Source organism: Mastigoproctus giganteus, chromosome 7, assembly GCF_048544385.1.
Source record: "Mastigoproctus giganteus isolate SK-2022 chromosome 7, ASM4854438v1, whole genome shotgun sequence".
Lineage (NCBI taxonomy): Eukaryota > Metazoa > Arthropoda > Arachnida > Uropygi > Thelyphonidae > Mastigoproctus > Mastigoproctus giganteus.
This window is the reverse complement of record NC_143581.1, coordinates 103,478,493-103,500,497: the sequence shown is the minus strand read 5'-3', so window position 1 is coordinate 103,500,497 and position 22,005 is coordinate 103,478,493. Positions and strand designations below refer to the sequence as shown.

General features: G+C 37.1%; 1 protein-coding gene across 7 annotated transcripts in view; it reads left to right on the top strand.

The window, feature by feature from the left end:
• Positions 1-22,005, top strand: part of Pex23 (tectonin beta-propeller repeat-containing peroxin 23) — an 851,062-nt gene that overhangs the window by 138,318 nt on the left and 690,739 nt on the right. For 6 of the 7 annotated variants that reach the window (XM_090377813.1, XM_090377811.1, XM_090377809.1 and 3 more), the window contains exon 5: positions 3,340-3,462. The exons of the other annotated variant lie outside the window; for it this stretch is intronic. In XM_090377813.1, coding sequence (XP_090233939.1) covers positions 3,340-3,462 — 123 coding nt within the window. The remainder of the gene's footprint in view (positions 1-3,339; positions 3,463-22,005) is intronic. 7 annotated transcript variants of the gene reach the window in all.

Sequence of the window (22,005 nt, the reverse complement as noted above, 5' to 3'; positions counted from 1 at the left end):
CAGATGAACAACGGTACCCGACACTACACATGTACAATATCCATACACTTTTGAATCTCTGGCATTTCCAGTAAACTGGCACACCCATCACAATGCAAGTAATGCGGAGATGGGGAAAACCCCTGGTGCCGCTTGACACCAAACACACTTTACACTTTACACTAACCCAATGGTGGTTAAGTGGTTAGGCATCTCACAGCTGCTCTGTGTAAAGAATGTTTTCATTTTAACTGTTAATCAATGATTGATATTCTGATTTTTTTCTACTTTCCATAGTCAAACTTTTATTGAATAGTTGCTGAAGTGATTTTCTTGCAGTTTGTATATACAAATTGGGCACGAGAACCTGTCTAGTGTAATGCCACCGATTTTGCAACTGTGTGGATTTTGTCTTAATCTGTCTTAATCTTGTAGTTTTTGAAAAATTTTATTATTTTCACAATACAGGTCGACTGTCACTAATTCGGCAGCATTGGGACCTGTTAGGTGCCGGATTAGTGAGTTTGCCAGATCACTGGTGATTATTTTAACACATACAGTTTACCCAACAGCTAACTATCTCGTCCTACCTTTAACATGTTCACTGCCTAGCTAGAAAAAAATTCCCCAGGGGCAAAAAAATATTTAGCAAATAATTTGATTAGTAATTCTAAAATAAATATTGTAATGTCAGTGTTGTCGTTTTTTTGTTTAAATATCAAAAAAAAAGTCTTTTTTATGTCGCATATATGTGGCCGACGTGGTGCAGTAGGTTACTTTATTTCTTGAGAAGCCATGTCGGCCACATACGTGGCATACATATGAAGGTCATTTTTGATTAGTTTATTGCAAGCGTGGTGAGCGCTGCAATAAAACTAATTGTGATAAAATAAACTCTCAAACATCGCAATAAGTTTGTCAGTATTATTAGAGATTTTGTGGAAACAAGTTCATTAGTGTGCTGTATTATCCATCATATTGTGTTGCAAGTTTGTAGAAGTATGTCATAAAAAAAAAAAAAATCTAAAAAGGAATGGCTAAAAGAAAATTACTAAAATAAGAAGAACTGAGAAAAATTGCTGGAATTTACAGTTATGCAGAGTTAAACTTCTCACAGGCACACCTCTGTCGAGTATTTTTATAAGTTCAACTTTATTTGTTAAGGGCAATGTACGGTGTTTATGCTTTACACCACGAGAGGCACTTCCTTTATGCATTGGAACCATGGTTCTGGCTAAATGTGAGCAGGTTATAATAATAAATGCAGAAAAATAAGTGGGAATGGCTTGCCAGTGTTTACGAGTTCGCGCCAACAGCTAATGCTGCAACCAATGCCACCAAAGCAGTAGCGGCAGGTTGGTGCGCCAACTGGGGAAATTTGAAATTACATTTGTGGAAATTATGACCGAATTAGCAGTGGAACCGGATTACCGGTGGCCTGATTAGTGATGGTCAACCTGTATAAAGATATTGTTAAAATAATATCTTTGTTGTGGATCTGTTGGAGCAGGTGCAGAGAAGAGCAACAAAAAGATCTGAAGTTATATAAACTAGCTCCATTTTTGCTTCATTTGCTGTAGCGGCAAATGAAGCAAAATTACTTTCTTGCTTCATTTGCCGCTACTGTTACTAATATTAACACAAAACTATCTCTGAAAATGACTGCTACTCTGTAGGAAGCAAAAAATTTAGTTTCAGATTTTCTGCATTATGTAGGGTGCCAAATTTGAAATAAATCTTGAAATAAACCTGAAAATGAAAGTAACTAATAGTATCTAATACACATTACATATTTTTATTAATTTTCTAAATAGTATTTGTATGCATAATGAACAGTTTGAAATTTCACATACTTAACAGCATTTTGAATTGGAAAATGGAAGAGACTATGAGACTGATGTTTCTGTTTTATGTCTAATATCTTTTTTGTAATTTTTAAAAAGATGAAAATTAGAAAATTATTATTATTATTTTTTTTAAAATAAAAGGTAAAATGCACTGCTTTAAAAATTTTAATGTATATTTTAAAAACTTACGTACAAGTTAGTGCAATAGTATCATTACTGTACATAGCCAACTGCTTAAGTAGTTACAAATTGGCATAATTTAATTAAATCTCATATTGTGAATACCTTCACATTGAGTTACAATGAAATTGTGCTACCTCGAATAAGTAATGCTTCACCATAGGAGAAGACTATTGTTGCTTGTTTTCGGCAGATACCACTACCCATATGGCACCATTTCAGAGCTTATTGGCTCCTCATCTGCGGGTGAGTGGGTGTGCAGGCACCCTGGTGTTGCAATGAGGATAAACCAGTTGTGAAGTATAACTCCACAATATGAGAGATACCTGATGGTGTAAGATAATTTATTTTACAACATAATTTAGGGGTTAGAAGGTGGTGGTGGTATCCACCGAGAATAAGTAACAATAGTCTTCTCCTATGATGAAGCGTTACTTATTCGAGGTAGTGCAATATCATGGTAACTTGTTGTGAAGGTATTCACAATATGAGATATACTTAAACGAAGCCAATTCCAATACTTAAACGAAGCCAATAGCCAACTACTTAAGTAGTTGGCTACGTACAGAAATGATGCTGTTGCACTAACTTGTACATAAGTTAACTTCTTTCATAACCTGAGGCTCTAGCCCTAAATTATGTTGTAATTATTTAAAAACTTAAAAATTGAGTACAATAAGCATTGCAATCCATTAAGAAAAGGTGAAAAATTGGTCTAAAATGTTTTCTGAAAAGTGAAAAGAAAGTGGGCACCTGTTAGGTGCTCCGCTAATATCTTTGCTTAAATGAAGACACCACCACTGGGTTAAGAAACCTATGCTTGATTATGTTATATTATTATGTTCCCGTCACAATAATCCTGCCTTACTTCTTTAATTGGTGACTCCATTATTTTCTCTGGCACTGAAGGTAAGCTTGCAGGTCTATAATTACTTGCCTCACTTTTTGTTTCTCTTTGTGAACACAGAAGACATTCACTCATCTTTAGCCTATTGGGATCTCTGCAGAATCCAAGGATGCTCTGATAATTATGTCTAATGGTCTGCTTGCCTCCTTGCTACTTTTTTAACATAATTGGATAGATCTTGTCAGTCCCAAGTGCCTCATTTACTTTCGGCTTCAACAACATCTCATCTACTGTCCTTTTAGATATCATAAAAGCTTTAATCTCCAGTTAGAATTATACTTCTGCTTTCCCAATCCATAAATCCTGTTCACCAGGGAACATTGATGTAAAATATTTATTCACTTTGTTCATCAGCTTTTTTTTTCTAAAGCAGCAGCAGCAGTAATTGAAATAATGGATTATTTTATTTATTTTTTCCTCTTTCAGATTCCAAGTATTCATGCCGATCCTGTTCAGGAACCCTTCATAGATATATCTGTTGGAGGATATGATGTTCCTGGAGGTGATACAGAAAAGTTTGCTGTGTGGGCAGTAACAGTCTTGGGTAGGGTAAGTACTTAATCACATTACATACATGTGACTTGTTTGTTACATGCGTGTGGTCATGCATTTGAACATCAGAGGATGATTTAGAACTTAATTGTCATTTATTCAGAATTTTTGGTGGCAACTCTCAGGCTGCTAAAATAGATCATTTTCATTGGCTTCCTAAAAGTAGGCATTGGGAATAAATATTTTAGAATGTCTGTTGACAGCTTTTATAGGCTCTGTAGTCTTACAAACAGTAGAGTGGTGGTTCTCAGAGTCACTATGCAAGTTCAAGGAAACATTCTATGTGAAAAAAGCTAATAACTCATCAACCAGGACTTGCAGAATTGGACCATATATTTTGTGGTCTCAAAGTTCCATTTGGCATACTCTTACTGCTTTGACAAAAAAATTACATCCACTTTGTATTCAGTATGTTTAGTTTTTTTGTGCCTGAAAATACCAAGCTTTACACTTTATAGAAATTTTTCCTATTGGCTGCCGGCATTGAATCCAGACTTCTTTTATTGCTGCATTTCTTTTATATTGGTTTTCATATTTAATTGGGAGAATGGGTGTAATAACAGAGTTCTAACTTCATAGAAGTCACAAATTCATTGCTCACAGCCTGTGAAATGTATTCAAAGGTTGATTTACTTGATAATGATAGCTCAACTGATGATTCTTTTCTTTGTTTCCAATATAAGGAGTGTACTGATCCTAAATTAAAGCTTTGTTGCATTGTTATGTGAATTTGAGTCAGTGAAGAAATGGATTCTTTCCCTCTAGAGACAATAAAACAGGGAACCATCAAGGATTCAAGTATATCAGTGACCTGCCAAGTGGATCACCCCCAATTTTACCCCAAAATAGAATAGTCAACTGCAAACTGCTCTGGATCAAGAGGATTTCATTTTATTAGGATTTTCTCCATTGGCAAGGGAATGGGTAATATTTTTGTATTAAGGATAGATGAACCTGAACTAGGATGTCTGCCAAGAGCAACAGTTTGCGATGTCAACAACCGATTGTCAGATTTTATAGGGGTAAAGAGAGCATTATTAATTACTTGTGTTAATAATATCAAGTATGCATGAACTGGCCATTTTTTGGACAATATAAGATGATATTTAGAAGAAAAGCCAAGAATAGTGATGTTTCAAAGGAAGGAAGCTAATGCTAGGGAAACAAGGATAAATAACTTTAAGGGGCATGTCAGGATAGTAAACTATATAAAAATATTTAGTCTTAACTGTGTTGCCATGAGCAGTAATACAGAAAGACTTACCCAATATTCTTCCTGATGAGGTGGAACATGCATTGAAGAAAATGAAGAATCAGAAAGCCCCGGGGGAAGATGAAGATGAAGTGCGATGCCTAAGCAGTGGAATAATGCAATCATAGTTTTGCTGCATAAGAAAGGAGATAAATCAGAAATTGGAAATTATAGACCAATTAGCTTGTTATCCCACATCTACAAGTTGTTCACAAGGATCATTACTAACAGATTAGAAAGAATACTTGATGAGAATCACCCAAAAGAGCAAGCTGGCTTTAGGACAGGATTCTCAACTATGGATCACCTTCAGGTAATATCACAGCTAATGGAGAAAGCAAATGAATATAAAACACCATTATGCCTGGCATTTGTGGATTATGAAAAGGCATTTGACTCCATACAGCATAAGGCAATGTTTCGGGCACCGGAAAGACAAGGCATAGATACCCCATATATTATGATTTTGAAGAAAATATATGAGAATGCTACCTCCTTTATTAGACTAGACAAAGACAGTAGCAAATTTAAAATCGAGAAAGGAGTTCGACAAGGAGATACAATATCTTCGAAGCGGTTTACTGCTGCCCTTGAGAAAGCTTTCAGAAGATTAGACTGGTTGCAAAAAGGAGTCAATGTGAATGGAGAGTACCTAAACCATTTACGATTTGCAGATAACATTGTGGTCATAAGCCACGATCCCAAAGAATTAGAGGAAAATCTTAATCAGTTATGCAGAGTTAGTAAGGATTTTGGATTAAAGATGAATATGGCTAAAACAAAAGTAATAGTAAACAAGTATGCCATAGTAAGGGACATAATGATTGAAGGAGCAGTAATTGAAAAGGTGTAGTTATATACTTAACTGGGACAAGTTATTAGCTGTAATAATGATAAATGGCTGGATGTCAAGAGAAGAATAAATGAATAAATTTTGGATGGATAGCATTCAGGAAATATAGTCACATACTGAAGAGCAATATCCCAGTTTGTCTGAAACGTAAAATAATGAACCAATGTATACTCCTCACCATGAGTTATGCAAGTGAAACTTGGGCACTCACTAAAAGAATGGAAGAGAAGCTGAGAACTACACAGCGGAGAATGGAACGAATTATATTGGGAATCAGACTGTTAGATAAGAAGAGAAACACATGGATTAGGCAGCAAACTCAAGGAAAGGACATTCTTATCAAAACTAAAGAACTAAAATGGTCTTGGGCAGGACACATAGCTCGAAGACATGATGACAGATGGACTAAGAAAATAACAGAATGGTACCCAAGAGGAGCTAGAAGAAAACCTGGAAGACAACGGCAGAGATGGATAGATGAAATTCATGAGTTTGTGATAAATGGATGGCCATTGCACAAAGCAGAAGGAACTGGTAAGTTACTGGAGAGGCCTTCATCCTGCAGTGGATTGAAAATGGCTGATGATGATGATGATGTGTCGAAAAGTGAAAAGAAAGTGGGCACCTGTTAGGTGCTCCGCTAATATCTTTGCTTAAATGAAGACACCACCACTGGGTTAAGAAACCTATGCTTGATTATGTTATATTATTATGTTCCCGTCACAATAATCCTGCCTTAGCATTAGCATTAGCATTAGTAGAGGCATTTGATGCAAGAAAGCAAGCTTATGCAGCATCAGCCAAAAAAAAAAAACCCACTTCCACTTCACCCCTCTGTTCGTTCAAAATACCTGTCCAGCTGAGCCTTAAACTTATTTAGGCTATCAACCTCCACCACAAGGGATGGCAGTCTGTTCCACCAACCAACCACCCGCTGGCTAAAGGCAAATTTCCGCACGTCTATCCTACATCTGTCTTTCCTCAATTTGAATTTATGCCCTCTCAGGTGATTTTTCTGAGCTACAGGAAGAATCCCATCAGCATTGAGCATGCTTAAACCATTCAAGGCTTTATACACCTCTATCAGATCACCTCGCTGGTGCCTAGTCTCCAGACACTGTAATTTGCAAAACTTAAGCCTTTCTTCGTAAGAGCACCCCTTTGTTCCATTCACTAATCTTGTTGCCCTTCTCTGTACTCGTTCCAGCAGCTCTACATCCTTCTTGAAATGAGGCCTCCAGACCTGTATACAGTACTCAAGGTGTGGCCTGACCATCGCCTTATACAATGGAATAATCACCTCCTTATCCCTGCTGGAAAAATTCCTGTATATCATTGACAATACTCCATGAGCTACTCTTGCAGCCCGTCTGCACTGCTCAGAGAACTTCATATCTGCCTGCACAATCACCCCCAAGTCCCTTTCATGCTCTACCACTGTCAGTGTAGTACCACAGAGTTGATACGTCGCTCTGGGGTTGCTTTTTCCCATGTGTAGTACTTTACATTTGTCAATGTTAAACTTCATTTGCCACCTCTCAGCCCATCTGCTCAACCTTTCCAGATCCTGTTGCAGCAGCATAGTGTCAGTAGTGTCCTTGACAACCCTGCCAACCTTTGTATCATCTACAAACTTGGACATTAAGCTTGATATACCATCATCAATATCATTTATAAATACAGAAAACAATAATGGACCCAACACTGAGCCCTGAGGGACTCCACTAATAACATTAGTCCACGATGAGCAGTGTCCATTGATTACCACTCTCTGTCTTCTCCCCCTCAACCACCCCTTTATCCATAGCAGCAATTTGCCTCCAATGTCACACTGCTCCAATTTGTGTAGCAGTCTTCCATGTGCACCAGTATCAAAAGCCTTTCTAAGATCCAAGTATATAATATCAAAGTTATTCCCTGCATCCAGTTCTTTTGTGACTGCATCATAGTATCCAATCAAGTTGGTCAGGCAAGACTTCCCCTTAACAAAACCATGCTGTGTCTGAGCTATAACTGAAGTCTTGTCTAAATGATCCTGCAGTGCTTCTTTAACCAGTGCCTCCATTAATTTTCCTGGAACAGAAGTTAAGCTCACAGGTCTATAATTACTTGTGTCAGCCTTTGATCCTCCTTTGTGAATTGGGGTCACATTTGCACATTTCCAGTCTATGGGTACCTCCCCTGAGTCCAAGGAAGCTCTCATAATTATGGCTAAGGGTTTGCTTACTTCCTTTGCTGCCTCCTTTAATATAACTGGATAGATCCCATCCACCCCGGGTGCCTTTCTTGTGTTTATCTTCAACAGTTTCTCCTCCACTTTACTCGCAGTTATTTCAAGATTCTGTAGCTTACTGCTAGAGTTGAATACACCTCTGGCATTCCCCTTGCTGAATAACTCCTCATGTGTGAATGTCAATGCAAAATATTCATTTAGTTTGTTAGCTACCTGAGCAGGATCATCAACAGTTGACCCATCAATATCAAGTGGACCAATCTGATTCATCCCCTTCCTTCTAGAGTTTACATAAGTAAAGAACTCTTTGCTGTTTTTCTTTGCATCCCTTGCCAAGGATTTCTCGTAATCTGCCTTCGCCTGCCTAACCTCCTTTGTAACTTGGTTGCATATCAACTTGTATCTATCATAGGCTTCTGTGTCATGTGTTAATTTGTAAGTATCCCATGCATTTTTCTTCTCTGCCATATGCCTCATTAGTTCATCTGACAACCATTTAGGCCTAAACCTTGAACAATATTTCTTAGTTGGTATGTAAAGCCTAGTAGCTTCCAAGATAAGTTCTTTGAATGCTTCCCATTTTGAATTTGCTGTTGGTAACATCATCAGTTGGTCCCACTGTATAGAATTTAAATACTGTCTCAGCCCATCGTAGTCGCCTTTACGGAAGCAATAACCCTTCCCTTTACCCCTAATGGTAGTTACCTCTTTGAGTAAATCCCACTTCAGCACACTGTGATCACTGCCACCTAGTGGTTCATTTATCTGCAGATTCTTAATGCATGAAGAATCACTGCTGATAATCAAATCAAGAGTATTACTCCCTCTAGTTGCCTCCCGAACATGCTGATGTAGAAAACAATCATCCAATAAATCCACAAAAGCCCTGCTAGTGTGTGAGTAACCAGCCCCCAAATTCCAGTCAATATCTGGGAAATTAAAATCTCCCATTATAAGACTCTCTGATTTACTGGCCCACTCTATTTCCCTGTACAGTTCCTTATTATACTCAGAGTCATTAGCTTCTTACTTCTTTAATTGGTGACTCCATTATTTCAGGAGTGTTATGAATAAAATGAGGGAATTTGAGCTCTGATTCAGGCAACCACATTTACATCAGCACTATAATTGGGTTGTAGAAATATTGTGTCACTCAGAGATAGTTGTTGTTATTTGGTTTTTAGGAGCATTAGTCACTAAGGCCATATTGCTCCGGGGAATTTGTGGTGGTCATTCCCTGACCTTTCTGCATCCTCCGTACTCGGTGGTCACGGGCTCAAACGCCGGTCTAATCAAGAAGCGTGTGCTACGCACTGCTGCTCTCGCCCACCTGGCTATGGAGGCGTCCCTCCCCCTCCAGAGATAGGGGTTGATGAGTGTTACAGTGGTGTGTATAATATATTTAGTAAGGATAGACAAGATAGAACGGGTTAGTGGATGATGCTTTTTATCAAAAGCAGCCTAAGCACAATGAAAGCTTTTGCATATTCAGAAGTTATGCATGCTAGTATAGAATCTGCATGGTGTGGTTTAGCTGGAGGCAAGGTATACTGAGAGTGAGATTACTTTACAGACCAGAAGGCTGTGAAGATTATGATGAGAGCCTCTACATTGTAGATGGAATGAGTGAGCAATGGTTTATATTTTACATATGGTATTTTTTTGTTATTTTATGTAATACCATATACGAAATAAAAAACAGATTAAAAACCATCCAACAAAATAGACACCTATCACAAATATAAAAATAGCCCTTCTGTACCATAGCCAATTAGCCAGGTAATTAAAGAGCTTATTTTCAGACACTGATTTCACTTTAATATTCTCATCATAATAAAATTAGCACATACTTCAATAACTATAAAAACAGATATAAATAATATAATATATTTATATCAAGTTGGAATTTCCCTCAATGCTTATGCAGCACTTGCAACTATGTGCGCTGAATTTGATTGATGCAAAAAAAAGAAAAAATGCTCAACGAACATGAAAATTTATTCAATATTTTTTTATCTTATGTGCAGGAAAAATTACAAAAATTTCAAAATTATAAAATTACAAAAAGAGAGAGGAGACAGGCATAATGTCAGCAAGTTTTACCTTTCGAGCATCGTTGCCAAATTAACTCTCCAGCTGATAAGCACACTGCTGTGGAAGTTGAGTGCTGTGGAGATTTAGAAGGCGTTTTTTCCAACACATCACAAAATTTCTCTTCAGCTGCAGAATCGGCACTGGCAACTACACCGCATACTGTTTTGGAAACCAGCACGATGCTTGAACCTATTAAACCACCCGTTGCTTGCCAAGAACGTGGCTTGAGGTTCGCCGTACTTATCCTTAATATCTTCATAAATACTTCTTCCTTTTGCTTGAATGGTCATTGGATTCAGAGGCACTTGCTTCTGAATATGATTTTCCATCCTCATTATTAATAGCTTTTCCATCTTCGATATAGCACCTGAACGCTGTTTTGTGATCGCTGTTGATCTTATATGCATTGATCCTTTAACATATTCTTTTATATGTGCACTGTCCCTTAAAATAGTATTCACTGTTGAAGTAATGAGACCTAATTCCATGCAATAGATGACAAACTTTGTCCAGCCTAGTACTTCTTAATTAATCATCTTCATTTCTAAATCAATTTTTTTTTCTTTCCTAGCACTGCCAGCACTTGCACTTTCTGTTGGTCCCTTTCCCTTCACCATTGTAATAAGTAAATAGGAATGAAGAGAAGATTCTTATCGGTATTATCGCAAATGCAATAAGATCGACTTTACTACCTGTTTATAATAAATTGCACTAACAGAAAAGCCCAATAAACCGGAAAGTGCAAATTGTTTTTATTGTTTAATGGTAGTGACCTCCAGAAATGTATTTTATAAAAATATCACAAAAGCATTCAAAATCGATTTTTATAATGGAACATATGATAACGATGAAAGTGTAGTGCAATTTCCATTATAAAAATGACCTTTTAGAAAGATAAATAGCTTAGTTATATAGCAAAAATTTCAACTTTCAAGATCTTGGAATGAATTGCCAAAAAAACCAATGTGTTATTGGGTTCACATTACGATATTTTCACAATGCCTCCATTTATTCCTGCGGGATGCAAAATATGTTCCCACGATTTTTTTAAGTTCGCACCGGCTGCCAAAAACTTACATAAAGTCAAATTTTTGTAAGTCAAGTATTACGTAAGCCGGGGAGTGCCTGTACTATGACCAGTGGTGTTTTCGGGCCAGAACGCACCTGAACGATGTTCCGTAAATTTCATAATAGAAAATCATTAAATTTATACACCTAATATTATGAAACAATGGCATAATCCAAGGGAGAAATATCTATTTTACCCATTGCCACTAAAAATATATATTAATAGTAATCTTTAAAATTAATAGATTTCTTTAAAAATTTATTTAAAAACAAAAATATAAATTTCGCAATTAAACTTGAACGTTCAATGTCTGAACGCTAGAACTGGTTGTTCTATGAGCTGTGAGTCTGAAGTCTGATTCAGTTACTGTATAGTCGATGTGGCGTTATCATATAGTCTTCTGGAGAACGAGCGTTCCAGTACTATTTTTTTTACGACAAGCGTTCCGATACTATTTTTTTTTAGCAATACACTTCTGACTCTGACCATGTGGGGGAAAACCTAAATGGGGGAAATTTATAGCAAAGTGTGGATGATTCACTTCCGCAAAACAATAGATGACCACTTGTCGGGGTAAAGGGGAACCACTCTCTCCTAAATCTGTAACAGGATGCTTACAGTAGAAGGTTGACCAGTGCCTGTTTTCTGAATGTGGAAAATGCCTTGATTTGCCCACAGGCTAAGAATACGTAGAAAGTAGGTGACCAGCTCAACTTCTCGGTATGTGGGACAGGTACTTGGATAGGTTTTACAGGTACCACTAAGTTGCTAATCTCTTTAGCTCTTAATTCGTGCTTAGCAACAGCACTATTGCCTAAATTGCTTGGAGGCCAGAGATGCGAACAATGCGTACCCAGTGAAGTTTCTCATAATCCATTCGTTATACATGTATATATATTATATACATGCATAAAAATTAATTTCTGAGTCCAAGTATTCAGGACAATAATAAAAAACATGACTCATGTCTCCAGAGCCATGCAGTGACACTGCGACCCTTCCGAAACACCCAGCTTATTCAGCTTTGCTAAACGGGAGCTACGACCTTAATAAAAACATAGTTTGTAGATTAGGCACAAACCATTTTTCTCACGGAACACCAACAACAGAGGGAAAGAACCTGCAAATTATTTCACCTTTATTTGAGTTAGCCATCTGTGATTCCAAAGAGTCATTAAGATATCTATGATTCACTTGGCCTCATCCTTAGGATCATTAGCCAAATCCAACTCAAGATCACGAATAATAAAAGGAGTTCCATGCTGAATGTTGAAAGTCATTACTCTGTAAATCATAAAGAGGTCAATTGGCAATTTCCTTGTGACAATCTGTAGTGCATCAAAGGAGACAGTTGTCCCTATTGATGCACTACATAACTTATATAAAAAATATGTTTTCTTATATATTTTAAGATTAACACAGTCTATCCAACCTGAGATACTATAAGAAACAATAGGAAGGAAAACAGCCATAAAGAAGAGATAGTGCCCTACCTCTAATACCCAATTCCTTCCTAGTAATTCTTGCTATCATGTTAACAAATTTTGCAACCTTTTCAGATAGAAAATTGATATGGGTGTCAAGGATGTCAAATGTAAGACCTCTGTCAATGAAAACTCCAATATATATTTAATATTCTTAACAGACTTTAAACTTTCACAACCAATCAGCATGAGGTTTTCTGTGAACAGATAGGTTCCCCTATAGCAATAATATTTTTGTTTTTGACCTGGATATTGTTAATTTATGGAAGTTACACCAATAATCGAGATCTTTTATTATTTCATTAGATCAGCATTCAATTTGTAGTCATGAAGAGCATTCAACTAAGATTACCAGGTCATCTGCATATGCAATTATATGAACATGACTATATTCCTTTCATAACCAATCCTCTAATACCAATTTCTACATTAGTGGCCCAAAAACAGATCCTTACGGACATCCTCAAATAGCAGATCTAGTTACCGAATTCCAACTAGACTTAACTGTAAAAGATCTTTCCTTAAAATAATCCACTATGATGCTATAAAACTGATGGGAGCATTTTGTAAGGCAAGGCATCAATAACACACTGTCCCAAGAGATATCAAAAGCCCCTTCAAATTCAATAAAAATTCCAAGAACATCTTTTACATTTGAATCTTTAATCAATTTAACCAAACATTTTAAAGCATCCTCTGTACCACGACCAGGAGGAAAGCCATATTGTTTATTTGAGAACCCCAAATTTTCTTGCATATACTGCAATATTCGCTGTGAAAGCATGCATTCATAGACCTTGTCCAAACCTGGAAGGAGTGCAATTGAATGATAAGAAGACGGTTCAGTTTTAGGTTTTTCAGGTGACTTCAAAATGATCTTAAGAAGAATATCTTTCCAAGGCGAGAGAAAAATTCGTTCAAGTAGGCGTTTGTTGAAAACCAGAAGAGGATGCTCAAGAAACAGTTTGAAGAAACTGTTTCTAAAATCTGAATTAAGATCTTCCAGTATTATCAAATTCAATAAAAATGCCAAGAACATATTTTGCATTTGAATCTTTAATCAATTTAACCAAACATTTTAAAGCATCTGCTGTACCATGACCAGGAGGAAAGCCATATTGTTTATTTGAGAACCCCAAATTTTCTCGCATATACTGCAATATTCGCTGTGAAAGCATGCATTCATAGACCTTGTTCAAACCTGGAAGGAGTGCAATTGAATGATAAGAAGATGGTTCAGTTTTAGGTTTTTCAGGTGACTCCAAAATGATCTTAAAAAGAACATCCTTCCAAGGCAAGGGAAAAATTTGTTCAAGTAGGCGTTTGTTGAAAACCAGAAGAGGATGCTCAGGAAACAGTTTGAAGAAACGCTTAATAGCTTTCCCTTCAATAAGGTCCATACCAGGACACATGTTATTACGAATTTTGTTAACAGCTGAATTAAGATCTTCCGAAAATGATTCCTCTTGAATATCACTAACACAACCACAATCTAACTGATCAGTACTATCAAAATGCTTCACCTCCTCCACATGATGATAAGATCCATTGACTAGGTGATCAAGTATAACATTAATACTGCCGAGCCAATCTACAGTTTCAGTCTCCACAACGCATTGAACTTATCACATCACCAGATGGCCTTAATTTGTGCAAACACAACTTATAAACAATGCCCCATGGATCCTCATTACTAGCTATCTGCACTAAGTTTTTCCATGCATCAAATTTCCTTTTAGCCATTAAACTAGTATATTTTATTTTGATCAATTGATACTCAGTTTTTAATCTAGCAGTAGATTCTTTATTATCCCACAATTTCTGATGTTGGAACTTCTTACGCACCCTGTTGACCTCCCTCCAGAGATCAGTAAGATCAGAGGACCACCATTGCACCTGAGCATGTTTACTTTGCTTTAATTTTATTGACTCCCTCCAGGCATCAAATAACTTCTGTTGTAATAATTGAACCAAATCAAATGCATTAATCCTATCCAACTCAGCTAACGACATTTCACCAAAAATTGTCCTAACAAATCTGTCAAACTAACCCCAGTCAGTGTGCTTAATTGCAAATCTTTGAAGTTGTAACGAATGAGGCTCAATAAATCTGTTTTTAGCACAGCCTAAGTTGAAAGTAATCAGTCGATATTAATCCAGTCTGGTTTTACCTGCCAATTAGATATGAAATTGAAGGCTATACTATTGGCTAATGTAATATCTATGTTATACTCAACATTAATAGTCCAAAACATCGGTTCATCACCAGCTTATTACTGATCTCAAGTTTAGATGAGGATATCAGCTCTTCCAATAACCTGCCTCTGGCATCTGTAAATCTAGAATGCCATAAAAGATTTTAGCATTTGAATCCAGACAGATAATCACTTTTTTGCCTTTCAACCTGAATAACGCCTCTTCCAAATAGCTAAGAGAGCAATGAGGGTCTGCATCAGGCTGACAGTACATAGATATAATGAAAATTGTCCCCAACTAGCTTCAATACCACACAGACTGCATGCGATGCACATTAGCGTTAGTAGAGGCATATGATGCAAGAAAGCATGCTTTCTTGCATCATAAAAGCATGCTTATGCAGCATTAGCCAGAAAAAAAAAAAAAAACTTTCACTTCACCCCTCCGTTCATTCAAAATACCTGTCCAGCTGAGCCTTAAATTTATTTAGGTTATCAACTTCCACAACAAGGGATGGAAGTCTGTTCCACCAACCAACTACCCGTTGGCTAAAGGCAAATTTCCACACATCTATCCTACATCTGTCTTTTTCAATTTGAATTTATGCCCTCTCAGGTGATTATTCTGAGCAAGAGGGAGAATCCCATCAGCATTGAGCATGCTCAAACCATTCAAGGCTTTATACACCTCTATCAGATCACCTCGTTGGTACATAGTCTCCAGACACTGTAATTTGCAAAACTTAAGCCTTTCTTAGTAAGAGCAACCCTTTGTTCCATTCACCAACCTTGTTGCCCTTCTCTGTACTCGTTCCAGCAGCTCTACATCCTTCTTGAAATGAGGCCTCCAGACCTGTATACAGTACTCAAGGTGTGGCCTGACCATTGCCTTATACAAGGGATTAATCACTTCCTTATCCCTGCTAGAAACATTCCTGTATATCATTGATAAGACAACATGAGCTACTCTTGCAGCCCATCTGCACTGCTCAGAGAACTTCATATCTGCCTGCACAATTATCCCCAGGTCCTTTTCATTCTATACCACTGTCAGTGTAGTACAACAGAGTTCATACGTTGCTCTGGGGTTGCTGTTTCCCACATGTAGTACTTTACATTTGTCAATGTTAAACTTCATTTGCCACCTCTGAGCCCATCTGCTCACCCTTTCCAGATCCTGTTGCAGCAGTATAGTGTCCTTAGCAATCCTGCCAACTTTTGTATCGTCTGCAAACTTGGACATTAAGCTTGATATACCATCATCAATATTATTTATAAATACAGAAAACAATAATGGACCCAACACTGAACCCTGAGGAACTCCACTAATAACATTAGTGCACGATGAGCAGTGACCATTGATTACCACTCTCTGTCTTCTCCCCCTCAACCACCCCTTTATCCATAGCAGCAACTTGCCTCCAATGCCACACTGCTCCAATTTGTGCAGCAGTCTTCCATGTGCAACACTATCAAAAGCCTTTCTTAGATCCAAGTATATAATATCAAAGTTATTCCCTGCATCCAGTTCTTTTGTGAGTGTATCATAGTATCCAGTCAAATTGGTCAGGAAAGACTTCCCCTTAACAAAACCATGCTGTGTTCAAGCTTTAACTGAAGACTTGTCTAGATGATCCTGCAGTGTTCCTTTAAACAGTGCTTCCATTAATTTTTCTGATTGATTGATTGATTTGGTAGTTGTTGGCGCATCGGCTTCTGTGGCCATATTGCACCTCCCAAGGTTTTTTGCAGTACTTTGATCCAAGCCCGAGGCGGGAATCGAACCCGCGACCTTTGGGTTGCCGGGCAGGTACTTTACCCACTCGGCTAGCCCAGTCAGCTCAATTTTTCTGGAACAGAAGTTAAACTCACAGGTCTATAATTACTTGTGTCAGCCTTTGATTCTCCTTTGTGAATTGGGTCACATTTGCACATCTCCAGTCTATGGGTACCTCCCCTGAGTCCAAGGAAGCTCTCATAATTATGGCTAAGGGTTTGCTTATTTCCTTTGCTGCCTCCTTTAATATAACTGGATAGATCCCATCCACCTCATGTGTCTTTTTTGTGTTTATCTTCAACAATTTCTCCTCCACTTTACTCTCAGTTATTACAAGATTCTACAGCTTAGTGCCAGAGTTGAATACACCTCTGGCATTCCCCTTGCTGAATAACTCCTCATGTGTGAATGTTGATGCAAAATATTCATTTAGTTTGTTAGCTACCTGAGCAGGATCATCAACAGTTGAACCATCGATGTCAAGTGGACCAAACTGATTCATCCCCTTCCTTCTAGAGTTTACATAAGTAAAGAACTATGTGCTGTTTTTCTTTGCATCCCTTGCCAAAGATTTCTCATAATCTGCCTTCACCTGCCTACCTCCTTTGTAACTTGGTTACAGATCAACTTATATCTATCATAGGCTTCTGTGTCACGTGTTAATTTATATGTATCCCATGCATTTTTCTTCTCTGCCATATGTCTCATTAGTTCATCTGACATCCATTTAGGCCTAAACCTTGAACAATATTTCTTAGTTGGTATGTAAAGCCTAGTAACTTCCAAGATAAGTTCTTTGAATGCTTCCCATTTTGAATTTGCTATTGGTAACATCATCAGTTGGTCCCACTGTATAGAATTTAAATACTGTCTCAGTCCATCGTAGTCACCTTTACGAAAGCAATAACCCTTCCCTTTACCCCTAATGGTAGTTACCTCTTTGAGTAAATCCCACTTCAGCACACTGTGATCACTACCACCTAGTGGTTCGTCTATCTGCAGATTCTTAATGCATGAAGAATCACTACTGATAATCAAATCAAGAGTATTGTTCCCTCTAGTTGCCTCCCTAACATGCTGATGTAGAAAACAATCATCCAGTAAATGCACAAAACCCTTGCTAGTGTTTGAGTGACCAACCCACAAATTCCAGTCAATATCTGGGAAATTAAAATCCCCCATTATAAGACTCTCTGATTTACTGGCCCACTCTATTTCCCTGTACAGTTTCTTATTATACTCATCAGAGTCATTAGGCCTATAGCACACTCCTACTCTCAATTGTGATCTCCCAATGCTTATGTCACACCAAACTGACTCGACCCTGCACTGTCCAGCGATGTTGACTGGCTTCACTTCCTCGGATTTTATGTGTTTCTTAACTAATAGCATAACCCCTACTCCCTTCCTATCCTGTCTATCCTTTCTGTAGACGTTGTACTCCCCAAGGAATCAATTCTGGTCACAACCAGATCAGAGCTGAAAATTAGTATAGCAGCCCTTATTTTGTGACATTTCTTTCAGACAGTTCTAATAGAGTTGGGATATCCAGTTAGCTGACCTCTATAAATATAAGGTTCCTGAACACAGACAATGTCAATCCTTTCACGTTCACAACTAACCTTAGTTCATCTGCTATAGATCTTGCACACTGCACATTAATTTGGAGAATCTTGAGTTTGCCGTGCGTATTATTTCTGTGGGTAAGAGTCGCATTGCTCATTACTGTAAAGCACAGAATGTATTCTTTCCTTAGTAACTCTGAGTGCGAATATGTATTCAGGACACTTCTTGTCTCTAACCGAATGATTTTTCACGCTACAATTGGAACAACACCGAAGTTTTTTATTTTTACAGAATTTAAAATTATGACTCGTCATAGCACAATGACTGCAAACTGGCCTATCACTTCTATGCGTCTTAGAAGTGTGCCATTACCTTTGACAATTATAACAAATGGTAAATAAATGAAATTCCTTATACCTGAAGGACATCAATGCAATAAAGATCTGTGTTTGTTTATCAAGAAACTTTTTAACTCTACAGGATATTTCCAAGATCAAGTTAATTCCATTTTTGTTATTGTTTTCAATAGAAAAATGTCTTTTCACCTCATCACTGAAGTCATCTCTGCATAGACAAATATGTATTAGGTTTCTTTCATATAACTCATTAAATAGTTCTTTGTTTATGTCCTTAATTACATCATATAATATTATTTTTAAACCAGGTTTCTTAGGCTTAGTGATATTCAATCTCAATTTCTTTATGAGGTCATTTGTCCTAATATCCTCAAGCTCCTTGCTAGACTCCGTCTCAGTCACAATATCCTTTAGTCTTCGTATTCTCCTAATTCATACCCTTTTAAGCAAATTTTCCATGATTTTTAGAGACTGCTTTTTCTACATCCATGCTAGACTTAAGTTTAGAATCATGCTTATGCCTAATCAGAAGTACATTATTTGAACTAACATTATTTCTAAGCCCATTATTCTGCTTTGCATGGCTGTCATAATTAGTTATGTTATCCTTCCTATTTTCCTTAACACCATTTTTAACAACCTCACTGTATAGCTTGTTAGTACACCTAAAACCTGTAATTATTGCAATATATTCAGTTAGCGACCCCTCTAAAATCTATTTCTCTCTTTTAGGTGTTCATTATCTATTCCCAGTTTCAAGGCCAAACTTTCCAGATAACCCCATCTAGCTAATATTTGTGAGACAGCATCATTATTGATTCCATGTTCTTTAGCAAATAAAAATTCCTCTAACTTTCTTCTCATACATGTCATTGGCAAACATCGATTGGCTCATTATGAAAATCATTAAGCGCTTGTTTCTGCTTATTTTGGTTATTCAGTCCATCTCTATTAAATCTTGTTCATAATCCAGTTAGTTTTCTACTAAATCTTGTGACTGATATCCAGAAGCATGTAAAGCATACTGATATTTGTCAGCGCCAATGTTGACAGAATTATTAAAATTGTCAATATCCTAAACTGGATTCATATATTTACTGTCAATGTTTAAGTCCATCTTGATATTCCTGTTCACTTGTCTCATTTCTTCATCATTATCCTTAAATACCTCTACTTCATTTAATACATTAGTCAGATTTTTCTTATGTTTATTGCTCCTCCTTTCTCTCCTTCTCAAAACAGGAGATTTACTCTTAACCGAAGTAGGAGTGCCCACAGAACTCGCTCCTTCATCACGATAAACACATTTACCACTTCTTGTCATAATATAATTCTCAGGGGTTCTGCTTGCTTCTTGAGGAGGCAGAGCTGTCGACATCCAAGTCACATTCCAAGGCCCTTCCAGAAACAGCCATAGCCTAATCAACACTGCCTTGTTCGACAGAAGGAGGGTCATGAGCTTAATACTGTCAAATTTGGCCCCTTCAGTCTTTAGCTTATTACCTTGCTTTAGGAGGTTCTTAAACATTCTTAAAATATCCTATGGGAACCCTTACTATCAGAATTTAAAAACCCATCACTGCTTTCCACATGTTTGTTAAAAAACCCATTCACTTTGTTTACCTCATCATTACTTACAAAAGGCTTAATCTTGGGGAGTACTTGAATTTTACCAGTGGATTTCCTATTTGTTTTGTTACCCTCTTGTGACACAGTATCTTTGTTAGCACTCATTTTATTAATTTATGCTTATTAATCAAAGTAAGCATTAATAAGCTATAATTTCCAAAAATCACTTCTTTTAAGCTTTTAAGTTTAATTATATTTCTTCATATTCAAACCCTGATACACAGAACAATAAGGTCATTCTCATTAATTAAGGTGCCCCAGTCTCTAAGCATCAGGATTTTAAATTATAGCCAGATAAAATTTTAAGTATTTACGCTATGCTGTAGTATAGGCAAACAGTCAACTCACTGTTAGAATGTTCCAACTGTCAAAATAAACTAATGTCTATAAGTAGTTAAATACTACCTGATATTTTGAAAAATACACTGAACTTCACTACAATCCAACTCTGTCAACAAGATAAAAACCAAAAAAATCAAATAACTCTACTTAATACCACACTTTCAACAAAATTCAAGAACACATTATAATGTGTTTAGCATAGACAGCAGCCAGTAGTGCCACAGTAATATCTTACAGACAATACACCCAAAGACTGGATTCAACTTTCTAATGGTATTCACAGAACGACCTTTTATGTAAAATATATCAAACCAAACATCCTCAAAGAACTTTGAGAATACAAATGGCAAGAATTAAACATGAAGCTGACAGATGAAGCTCTCCAGCTGAGGGTCATAAGGATAACTGGGAAATCCAAAAACTGGTTTAATTCGCAGAAAAAAAACGACTTTCGTAAAAAGCAAAGACATTACAGGAAGTGGCTAAAGAGTCGATCCTAATGACCCCATTCAGTACAAATGGGGTCTTTATGAAGCTTCATAAAGCTGAAAAGACAAGCACATTACGCAGCTGTATTTTCAAAGCTGAAACAGGGAAAAAGGATTGTTGGTGATAAGAGAAAAAAGAGTCTCACGACTTCCAAGGGATTTAGTGAATGTCCAAGAAGACATTTGGACAACCTCCCATGCCCAACCAATTAGCAACCAAAGAAAACAGGAGAATAACAACTGACCTCCTTCACTAAATCAACGAAAAAGAAGAACCCATCTCACTAAGAAAGACATCTCTAACAATCATCACAATTACCAAAGAAAACCTCATGAAAGCCATAAATGAACTTCCTAATAATGCAACTGTTGGTCCTGATAACTTCTCTCTTTTCATGGCAAAAATCAGCATCTCTTACATTATCGAGGTGTTGCAGCACACCTTCAATGAAATCATTCAAAAAAGTACTCTTCCCTGTATATGGAATGCTATGCAGTCAGGCCCATTCCCAAAATAAAGAAACCAAAAAATGCCAAAGACTACAGACCCATAGCCATAAGTTTCATCCTCTTGAAGATTTTTGAGAAGACCCTTATCTCAGCCCTCACCCAACACTGCTTCAGGCATTGTCATCTGACCTACACTCCGTTTTATATGGAAGATTAACTGTCACACATCTCCTTAAGATCTTTTCCGGATGCAGAAAGCTCAATATCATATTCCTTAATATGTTTGCAGCTTTTAATAATATCTCGATAATGGCTCTGGAACAAATTCTATCTTGCTACTTGAAAATACAAGGCAATATCCTGAAGATTTTATGTAACATTCTGAAGAATAGACTCCTCATAATCTCTCATGATGATTTTATGGCTCATTACTCCATTTTGTAGGTTGCACCACAGGGAGCAGCTCTATCCTCACTTTTATTTGCTGCAGCTCTGGAACCGTTTTTTTGCATATCATAAAGATATGCAAGATATATTAGAAACCCAGACCTTCTAAAAAGTATTTCTTGAAATCTATACTTTCCATCCCACTGTATGCTTCACAGATTTGGTCCTCTGCCCCACCTGAAAGCTTTTCTCAGTATTGAATACTGGCTCTTGAGATGGCTGATCAGGATCTTGAATCACCCATTTATTATCTTTACAGCTATCCTACTTTCCAATCTCAGAATTCCTCCCTGGAAACAGACAAT